At 42.4% G+C, this 11,306-nt stretch overlaps 1 protein-coding gene across 4 annotated transcripts in view; it reads left to right on the top strand.

Annotated features, from left to right (window-relative positions):
• OSBPL3 (oxysterol binding protein-like 3) overlaps nt 1-11,306 on the top strand; it is a 135,233-nt gene that overhangs the window by 116,296 nt on the left and 7,631 nt on the right. For all 4 annotated transcript variants that reach the window (XM_010855375.1, XM_010855373.1, XM_010855374.1 and 1 more), the window contains 3 exons: nt 1,946-2,090; nt 7,034-7,160; nt 8,841-8,963. In XM_010855375.1, coding sequence (XP_010853677.1) covers nt 1,946-2,090; nt 7,034-7,160; nt 8,841-8,963 — 395 coding nt within the window. The remainder of the gene's footprint in view (nt 1-1,945; nt 2,091-7,033; nt 7,161-8,840; nt 8,964-11,306) is intronic.

The raw sequence follows: 11,306 nt of genomic DNA, 5'->3' as shown, positions 1-11,306 counted from the left end.
TAGCACACAGCAGAGTCTCGTGCACGTTCAAGGATAAATGAACAGTTTTTCCTCAGGCAAAGAGCCTGGAATCATCTGCTTACCTATCCAACTTTCCATCTGCCTTGATTTGAGCCCGTTTCCCCACCTTCTCTCCCTCCTGAAATTCCCTCTTGCCTGTAAAAATCTCACATATACCAAGTGGCCGTAAAGGGTTACCCTCCTCAAGGAGTATCTGCATCTAATTAAGGTCAAAATCATAAGCCAAGAGATTAGGTTCTAACTGTGGAATTTCGCACAGTACCTCTCTGTACCACCTATAGCAACTGGCGGGGGGGCATTATGGAGAGATGGCCTATAGGTCAAACTGGGTTGTAGATAGAATTAGTAGTGATTTGGCATAAAATAAGCTGGTGCTGGTGGTAAAGCATCAGCCTGCCAATGAAGGAGATATAACAGATGCAGGTTTGATCCCTGGTTTGGGAAGATCCCCTGGAGGAGGACGTGGCAACCCATTCCAGTATTCTTGCCTGGAGAATCCCATGGACAGGCCAGGCTGGCAGGCTATAGACCATGGAGTTGAAAAGAGTCGGACGTGACTGAAGCAATGCAGCATGCAAAGATGACCCTGCCTTAAAAGCTTCATCTAAGGTCTTTCAAAAAAGAAGCAAAGGAGCCTGAATAAGGGGTATATATACCTGGGAGATTGACAGATAATAGATACATTGATTGATTGATCCAGGTGCAAGCTATCCTGCTCTCAGAAATTTCCCCAAAGAATGTGCTTCACTCCCATTTATACCATCCATGTGGTATTCATCTACTGAGGACCAGGGAACATATTTTTCATAGCTATGAGAGATGAAAAGAATTAGAACACTGGATGTGCCTCTGGTATTGAAAAATAATTTGAAAGCAGCAGTTATGTGTGGAGCATGACTGCTTCTTTCTGTGGCTTCCCAATAAGTAATTGGACTTACTGACAAATATCTCTACAGAGAAAAATATGACTCCTGCTTTAGAATAAACTTAAAAGCTTGGACAGTGTTTGCTTTCCTTTTTAACCTGACTAGAGAACTCGCTGTTACATTTCTGATTAATCTCTGAGGTACTGCTATACTCTGCCCTTCCTCCCATTTTTATTTTGGACTTGGAATGGGGAAGCTAGTCTACCAGATATGGCCTGGAAATTTCACTCTATTTTATTGGTTTCCAGATACGGATTCTATTTTGGCTGAAAATAGTAGTAGAATTTTTTGATTTATGGAGTCATGCCTTCTGGTCTTTTGCAGATTTTTAGGGCAAGCAAGGAAAATTGAAAAACTCAACTCTAGGGACTTAGCGCTCCCTCTGCTGACCGCAGTGTGGTACTGTATATGTAAAATCCACAAGGCTGGGCCTAGCTGAGCTGTTCTCAGTCCAGGACCAACTCAGTGGGAATGTGGATTGCATAAGGTTCCTATAAGTTAGATGAGCAGATCTGGTTTGGGGAAAAAAATAAATAGTAGAAACTGAAAGTTGATTGGTTTACAAACTTGGTAAAAAAAAAATGGTTGTTTACAAAGGATTGTCTAGTTCCTTGAGAGAGTAAGTTATATGAGTTACATTTCTTTTAAAATGTAATAGAACCACAGTGACAGTCAGGGGACAGCTGTTCTGGAAGGGGCTTAAGGGTCAACCCCCACCTGGTGGATGATCCCTTCCTTCCTGCAGTGCATGATGTGAAAGTAGATAGAAAATTATGTCTTACACAATGTTGATGATTGAGCTACAACCTATAAATAAAGAGCTAGCTTTTAATTTTTATTAAATAATTAAAAGTATGAATTTTTAAAAAGCCGGAACCAACAAACCATATGCAGCATAGAATCATTCTTGCGGGTTTCTTTCCTCTTCCTTTTTTCTCTTAACATTCGTAATAAATTGACCCCAAAACACTAACAGATGACTCTCTTTTTACTCCTAGGCGAAATACTGGAGCACTAACGCCCATGAGATTGAAGGTACAGTGTTTGACCAGAGTGGAAAAGCAGTACATCGGCTCTTCGGGAAATGGCACGAGAGCATCTACTGCGGCGGCTCCTCCTCATCCGCTTGCATCTGGAGAGCAAGTTAGTATCTGGGTTCGCCAGGTGGAGCAAAGCGAGGGCGTGGCCAGAAGAACCCCCTGCGGGTGAACGTCAGCGTCCATTTAGTATATCCAGCCTCTCTTTGCGGAGAAGGCAATGGCACCCCACTCCAATACTCTTGCCTGGAAAATCCCATGGATGGAGGACCCTGGTGGGCTGCAGTCCATGGGGTCGCTAAGAGTCGGACACGACAGGAGCGACTTCACTTTCACTTTTCACTTTCAGAAGGAAATGGCAACCCACTCCAGTATTCTTGCCTGGAGAATCCCAGGGACGGGGGAGCCTGTTGGGCTGCCGTCTATGGGGTCGCACAGAGTCGGACACGACTGAAGTGACTTAGCATAGCATAGCATAGCATAGCCTCTCTTTGAACTATGCTAGAGCTACGGGCTGGAGAAGGCAATGGCACCCCACTCCAGTACTCTTGCCTGGAAAATCCCATGGATGGAGGACCCTGGTAGGCTGCAGTCCATGGGGTCGCTAAGAGTCAGACACGACTGAGTGACTTCACCTTCCCTTTTCACTTTCATGCATTGGAGAAGGAAATGGCAACCCACTCCAGTGTTCTTGCCTGGAGAATCCCAGGGACGGCAGAGCCTGGTGGGCTGCCGTCTCTGGGGTCACACAGAGTCGGACACGACTGAAGTGACTTAGCAGCAGCAGCAGCAGAGCAACTGGCTCTACTGTCATTCACCTAGTTATATCTCAGACTCATCCTCATGCTTATCAACAATACCTCTGTTGGACTGGTAAAGTCCTGGGTTCTTAATCCCAGAACAAAGCCACTGCTTATCTGTGGTTGCACATCATTCCTTTGCCTATACCAGGCACACAGGAAATGCTATTAGTGAAGTTCAAGAAGTCATTCTAGAGATAGGGAAACCTTACTGGAAAAGCAGAATGACCTACAAGAGTTAGGGGGTCCCCTAGATTTTCCCAATACCATAAACCACTCTAATCTCTCCTATAATTCTAGAAAGATGCTAAATTCATTAAGCAGATGGGGGGAGAAAGGGTATGGAAGCCAAAACTTCATAACACGTCCCCTAAAACATTTTAAGAGTTTAGCCCGTCTTTTCATCTGATAAATATCTTCCTGAGTCATGGTTATATTCTAAAACCATTGCCCTTAGAGAGTACCCTTAAGATGCTTTAGTCTGATCAAAATAAAAAGAAAATCTAAAAAGGAAAGCCATTCTAATAGTGGCTTAAATCATTAGGATATGTACTATTACTTAAAAACAAGTGTGGAGGGTGTGGCCCTACGGTTATTACATAGGCAACTTACCTGTCTCAAGAACATAGATCATTGAGAACACATTGTGCCTGCTAAGTCAATTCAGTTGTGTCTGACTCTTTACGACCCTATGGATCATAGCCCACCAGGCTCCTCTGTCCATGGGATTCTCCAGGCAATAATACTGGAGTGGGTTGCCATGCCCTTCTCCAAGGTATCTTCCCAACCCAGGGATTGAATCTGCATCTCTTATGTCTCCTGCATTGGCAGGTGAGTTCTTTACCAATAACACCACCTGCTACTCCTGATATGGCAGTTATAATTCTTCTCCTGGACGCAATATGATTGTTTCAGTTCAATATCATATTCTCATGTAAGCAGAGGAGATGTCAGGATGGAAGAGCTTTCTTCTGCTGTGACTCTTTTCTTCTCAGGAATGAAGAATTTCCTAGTATCCCCCAGCAAATGTATCTTTCTGTTTTGTCTGTCTCCTTTTTGTTGGTGGTGGTTTACGTTGGGAGGCCAAATGTGGTCCTTGTTACTCCAACTTATTCTTCTGGATTCAGAGTCTCCCACAAGGCTCCGCTCTTCTTTAAAAATTATTTATTTATTTATTATTTTCTTTATTTTTGGCTGCGCTGGGCCTTTGCTGCTTTGCGTGGGCTTTCTCTAGTTGTGGCGAGTGGGGACTATTCGTTGTGGTGTGCCGGCTTCTCATCATGGTGGCTTCTCTTGTCGCGGAGCGTGGGTTCTAGGGCACGCAGGCTTCAGTAATTGCAGCTCGTAGGCTCTAGAGCACAGTCTCAGTAGTTATGGAGCACGGGCTTAGTTGCTCCGAGGCATGTGGGATCTTCCCGGATCAGGAATCAAAACTGTGTCCCCTGCATTGGCAGGCGGATTCTTATCCACTGTGCCACCAGGGAAGTCCCCAAATGTATGTTTGTAACTTGTCAACCTGAAGTGGAACCAGATTCATCCCTTAATTGATCCTGTGCAACTGGGTCAGCAGGAGAGATTCTGATGACTTTAGATTAATTCCCTAGAAAGGGCATAAGGACACCTGAACAGATGAGTCAGCCATTAGCAAGAAAGAGAGATGACTGTAGAGTGGGCAGCCAACAATGTTTCTTTCAATGGGTAGTATCCACCCATTTCCGTCAGAGAGGTTGCCACGAAGCTAGAATGAATTGGCACCACTTGCCACCTCCCTGGCTTCAAAGGTTCAGAGGCACACGTAACATTTCATGAGTGAAACACTCATTCTCCTTTGCTTAAAGAATGTATTGCAGATGAGAGTCACCATCTGGTCCAGGTGTTAAAGCAGTACCCTGACAAAAGAACACTGTGTGAGCTGTTATTCTTGTTATTTATTGACTTTATGTCTCTGTTTATGGTTGTGAGCATCCCTGGCCTGTCTGCAAGAAAAAAACCCACTGTCTCCACTCTGGAGACTAGGATGAGTTTTTGAGGGCACAATAGGAAGCTTTGCTATTATTTTTATGCTTAGGATCCAGAGAACTAGAATTAGACAAAATGGACTTCTGAAGCCTCAAAAAATGGGTCTGCAGAAAAGTTCACAGAAAGCATTTGTATTTGTATGTGTGGACAACTAGAGCAAAGGCTCGGAGTAGACTATATTTGATTAGTCTATATTTGATTTATCCAAGACATAAATTTAGGTATGTTTAGCTTGATTCTTAGCTGGAATTAAAATTAGGACAGCATGACTGCATTAATCTGCTTTGGCTGGTATAACAAAACACCACAGACTGGGTGGTTTAAACAGTAGAAATTCATTTTCTCACGGTTCCGAAGGCTGGGTACAGGCGAATTTGGGCTCTGGTCAGAGTCTTCCCTGTGGCTTGGCTGCAGGTGAGGGCCCACCCTTCTGACCTCATTTACCGTCATCAGTTCCTTTTTTTTTTTATATGAAACTTTTAGTATTTTATTCATTTTCATAGTTTTACAGTATTAGTAAAAATAATGACCATTATAAATAAGTATAAAATGGAAGTTGATGAAAAAATAACCCCAAGTCTTCCTTGACTCCCACCCTCCCACCAAAAAACTAGCTAGTATATGGCAAATATCCTTTTCACATATTATCTTTAGGCATATATTCACTTTGTAGTGGTGGATGGTTTAGTTGCTAAGTCGTGTCTGACTCTTGTGATCCCACGGACTGTAGCCTGCCAGGCTCCTCTGTCCATGGTGTTTTCCAGGCAAGATTACTGGAGTGGGTTGCCATTTCCTTCTCCATCGTCATCAGTTCCTTAGAGACCTGATTTCCAAATACAGCCATGTTGGAGGTGGCGCTTTAACATATGAACTTTGAGAGAACGTAAACATCAAGTCGGACTGAAGTGACTTAGCAGCAGCAGCAGCGGCAAACATCAAGTCTAACATTCTGGCCCCCAAAATCATATCCTTCTTACGTGCAAAATGTATGTTTTCCACCTCAACAGCCCCAAGAGTCTTAACTCATTCCTGCATCAACTCTAGAGTCTCATTTAAATATCATCTAAATCAGGCATGGGTGAGATTGGAGGTGTGATGCATCCTCTCCAGCTATGAACCTATGAAACCAAAATGTGCTTCCAAAATACAGTGGCAGGATGAGCGTAGGATAGACATTCCCATTCCAAAGTGGGAAAGAAGAAAGAAGAAAGGGATGATGGGTTTTAAGTTAGCCCAAGACCTAGCAGGGCAAATGCCATTAGGTCTTAAGACTGGGGAACCTCCTCTTTGGCTTGATGCCCTACCCTCTGGGCGCACTGGGACACTGCCCAGCTCCCAAGACCCCCAGGGTTCTGGGTAGTGGCGGCTGGGCATGTTGAAGCTGCACAGTGGCCCAGCCCTTTGAGAAGTGGAAGCAGCCTTGCGCCCTGGGCCTGTGTGGTCTGGGCCTGTGGAGGGAGGGCAGCCTAATGTCTCTGAATCACCTTCAGAGTCATTCCTCCCTTTGCCTGAAGGTGGTGCATGTTTGCAGCTGGGCAGCTCTCTGGTTCCATCTGTAAAATAACAAGAGTCCAACAGCCTTGCTTCATTTAGTCCCGTTTTCTCGCCTTGCTTCATTTAGTCCCGTTTTCTCTGTCCCCTTTGGTTCCAGCTGACAGTGTTTCTGCTGATATAATCCCATCTCTATTCCTGGCTTCTCCTGAGATGGTTTAAAATTAAAATATGTAAGATTCGGAGAGGCCCTGCATTGAGGAAAGGAGGAGCAGAAATGAAAGTAAAGTATAACATTTATTGACCTCTTGCTATGGGTCCAACACTATTCTAGGTACTAGACAGTTTCAGAAGAATTTGACATCTCTTAAATGAAAATGGATTCTCTAGAGTGAGAGTCTTGTTAGTAAAAATGGACCTGGAGTTCTTTTCAGCATGCTTATTTTTGTAACAAATTATTTTTATAACTTACAATTCTATAGAAACATTTTGATATTTAACAAATTTGGATTGCACAAAGAAGGCCTTAGCTTTGTAGGCAGAAGGAAACTTATAGAAAGGAAAATTTATAGAGAAAAATTCAGAACCTCTTTGTAAGCCAGAATGTTTTAATAGAAATGGAAGAGGTTGGAGCTGAGAGAAAAAAACTGTAGCAGGTCTGAGATGAAAAAGGTGAAAGAATTAAAATGTGATGTGAATGCAATTCAAGTTAGAGATGAACGATCTCTCTTTCTTTTAGATCCCATGCCAAAAGGCTATGAGCAATATTATGGCTTCACACAGTTTGCACTAGAATTAAATGAAATGGATCCATTGTTAAAGTCTTTATTACCACCTACCGATACTCGATTCAGGCCAGATCAAAGGTAAGGATATTTTTCAGGTCTTTATCCTCCAGAGATGTGAAACTATAAAAAGGCTTAGTAACATCTTCTAGGCCACCAATGGAGCCTAAAAGAGAGAGATTCTGTCATCAAGAGTAGAAGTCTAGGGGGACTGTAAGCAACCTTGTGGAAGGAGCAGAGCCCAGCTTAAAGCAGTGTGTGGCATGACCTTTATTCACCAGTAGATTCCCGTTTCTATTGAAATAAATTTTTCAAAAGTTTTTTTAAAAGAGTGTTCTTACATTACTATATTACATATAGTAATAAAAAATACACTTACTATGTATTTGAAAGAATAAAAGCATTCAGTTCCTTGGCCCTTGAATTTAAACTATTTTGGTGCATTGAAATCTAACTTCTGATCCTAGGTTTGAGGCTGACAAGCTGTATGACATATGCTAAGTCTTTTAACCTTTCTCAGTCTCAGTTTCCAACTCTGTAAAATGGAAAGCATAATGTCTGCCCTAAGGCCTATCTCTTTAAGACTCAAAACCAAGGGGAAAAAAGAAAATTTCACTTTATTTTAAAAAACCCAGCATCCTTCTTCATGGTAAAATAAATAAAATGTATACCTAGAATCAACAGATTTATGACTGAGCAGCTTACTTCATGATTTGGTTCTAGAAATCAAGATCAATCCATTTGGGGAAAAAAACAAAAAATAGACATAGGAAAATGAACAGTTTACAAGCTATGAAGTGCAGGTATCTCCTAACTATATGAAATGATACTCAGTCTTGCTCAGAGAAATGTAAAAATTTAAAAACCATGCTGTTATACCATTTCTTTACCCATCAGATGGCAAAGACTCGAAGGTTTGATGTACTCTGAGGGTACAGGGAAGAGGCATTCCAGTACCACTGCTGGTGGGAATGTAAATTGCTAGAATCCCTGTAAAGGGCAGTTAGTAATAGACATATTGCAAACTCACCTTTTTACCCAGCAGTTCCAATTCTAGAATCATCTCCTTATACATAAACTAACACATGTGAAAAATGGCAATTGTACACAGTCCTTCACTGCAGCATTAATTATAACGTAAAAAAGATTGAGACCATCTCAAATATCTATCAGTGGAGAATTGTTTAAATAAATTCAGGTATACCCACATAACTGAATATTATATATCTATTAAAAAATCTAGAGATCTCTAAAAGAGATCTATGTACTACCAAGAAAGATCTCCAAGATATATTGTTAAGTAAAACAAAGCAAGAAAAAAGAAACCAAACCAAGAAAGTATGCACAGTATGTGTAGCCTGCTTCCATTTCTGTTCTAAAAGGGAGGTGAGAATGTATGTTAATGTTTGTTTATATATGAATAAGAAATCTCTAGACGGATGCACAAGAAACTAGTCACGGTGGGCTACCCACGGTGGGTGGGGTAGGAAGGAAACAGGTAGAATTGAAGACAGGAACGAGAGGAAGATTTTGCCCCAAATTCCTTTTTATAGATATAATTTTTTGAACCATGTCTGTATCACCAGTTCATAGCACAGTGTCATCCCTCACTACTTCCAAGTGATGTTTAAGGGTTGGGACGTATCTTATTTTACAGGAGGATATTCTGAATATCCAGTCTGTACATGTGCAGTTCTGGTAGTAATGATGGTTCCATTTTTTGGCATTTATATTCCTTCATCTTTTCCCTTAATGTCTCAGGTTTCTAGAAGAAGGGAACTTAGAAGAAGCTGAAATACAAAAGCAGAGGATTGAACAGCTGCAGAGAGAAAGGCGGCGGGTCTTGGAAGAAAATAAGGTGGAGCACCAGCCGAGGTTTTTCAGGTGTGTAAATGGTGGGGTCCTACGGGTCATTGTTGGCAGGTACTGGTGACACCCGTTGCTTCTGGACTGAGGAGAGTGGATGGGGTGTCCCCTCCCCGTGAGAGTGTTCTCAGCACTTTCCCTGCTTCACAGTGGTGACGTCTGTCCTTTGCCAGGGCCGGTCTTTGTGTGGACACTGCCTCCGCCCTCAGTCGTCCTGCTTTTTTTGCATCCCTTGCTCTTTCCCTATGCCTCTCAGCACCTCCCACAGGACTTTGCAGAGAGGTGCTCAGTAAGAGTTTATGGGAGAAGCAAAGAGACCAACCAAACCCAGCTCCCAATACCAGGCCAGTCTGTTCAGACGGGGTCTAAGATTGATTTCTCTGCATCCCCTCTCATGAGTATAGGGCTTCCCTGATAGCTCAGTTGGTAAAGAATCCACCTGCAATGCAGGAGACCCCAGTTCAATTTCCTGGGTCAGGAAGATCCCCTGGAGAAGGGATAGGCTACCCACTCCGGTATTCTTGGGCTTCCCTTGTGGCTCAGTTGGTAAAGAATCCACCTGCAATGCGGGAGACCTGGGTTTGATCCCTGGGTTGGAAAGATCCCCTGGAGAAGGAACAGCTATCCACTCGAGTATTCTGACCTAGAGAATTCAATGGACTGTATAATCCTTGGAATCGCAAAGACTCAGACACGACTGAGCGACTTTCATTTTCTCATAAGTATATTCTGTACAGTGATGGAGATAATTAACCATCATCAAACTAGAAATTCCAAGTACTAATTCTTGAGTTGCAGAAGTTCCAATATACTGGGGCTTAGATTTGGAACATTTACTATCATTTTAAAAATAACTGGCTAGAAGGCTCTTATTAAAAATAGGCTGAAAGTTTAGAAGGGACATCCAAGATCGTCCGCCCTTCACCTCCTCTTTTATTAACTGAGAAGAGGTGAAGGACCAGGGGACATAGGTGATCTGTGGAAGGACCCAGTGGACTGTCCCAGACAGGGGCCTGGCTCTCTTGACTACAGGCCAGGGCGCAATATGGTTCTGGGGTTTTTTCCAACAAGTTTTTCTGGGGTTTTAGCAATAAGTTATGTTTTATCCCCCCAGTATAATATTCTTTCCCCTCAAGTTGGTGTGGATTTTGATCACACACTAAGGATTTGAGTGATTGAAGATCAGTATAGTAGAGTTTTATCCTGGAATATTCACAGCTTCATTTAAACATTTAATGAATACGTTTCCTTAAATTATTTTTTTCAGAAAGGCAATGGATAGGTAAATGGATAGACTAACAGACTGATCAGTTGATTTTACTAATATTTGTTAAAGAGGTTCGCTACAGTATTTTTAGGATCATTAAATATTGTGGGTAACCAAACTGTCTCAAGAACTAGATAAGGAGATTGATCAACTTGACCTGATATGAGAACCTGAAAAATCTTCATAAAGTCTGTGGAGCTCTATGGGAATTGAACTACCATTTAAATGCAAAATATAAAATGTTACCTAGGCTGTCGCTTCAACCATGTAAGAATTTTGTCTGGAATAGAGAAGGACCAAACAGTGGCAGCTCTTCTTCTTTTTGATGATCTATAAAATTATCAGAGTATTGGATGTGGCAGGTAAAAATGTGAGAAAAGGTGGGAATTGTTCAGCAGTAGCAGTCCTGGAACTGTTCCAATTAGAAGCTGGCAGAGATGACAGAGAAGAGGAGTATGGGGACTTAGATGTTTCCGTTGACACTAAGGAGTCACCAAAGTATTAATGGAAATTCCAAGTGGAAACTACAGCTCTGGCAGCTTTAGTCATCTTTGTTTCAAAGAAAAATATCTGATATGCAGATTGACTTATTTTAAACACATCCCTTTATTGGAATAGGGAAACAATTGTGATAAAAATCCATGTTCCTCTTGTGGTTGCTGGGATAAGACTGGGAGAAAGAGATAGTTAGGGAGTTTGGGATCGACAGATATACACTGCTATATTTAAAATGGATAACCAGTAAGGACCTATTGTATAACACAGGGCACTCTGCTCAATGTTTTGTGGCAGCCTGGATGGGAGAGGAGTTTGAGAGAAAATGGATACATGTATGCTAAGTCACTTCAGTCGTGTCCGACTCTGTGCAACCCCATAGACGGCAGCCCACCAGGCTCCCCCGTCCCTGGGATTCTCCAGGCAAGAACACTGGAGTGGGTTGCCATTTCCTTCTCCAATGCATGAAAGTGAAAAGTGAAAGTGAAGTCACTCAGTCGTGTCTGACTCTTAGCGACCCCATGGACTGCAGCCCACCAGGGTCCTCCATCCATGGGATTTTCCAGGCAAGAGTACTGGAGTGGGGTGCCATTAATGGA

The sequence above is a fragment of the Bison bison genome, unplaced genomic scaffold (assembly GCF_000754665.1).
Source record: "Bison bison bison isolate TAMUID 2011002044 unplaced genomic scaffold, Bison_UMD1.0 scf7180017864364, whole genome shotgun sequence".
Lineage (NCBI taxonomy): Eukaryota > Metazoa > Chordata > Mammalia > Artiodactyla > Bovidae > Bison > Bison bison.
This window is presented reverse-complemented; position numbering and strand designations above follow the sequence as displayed.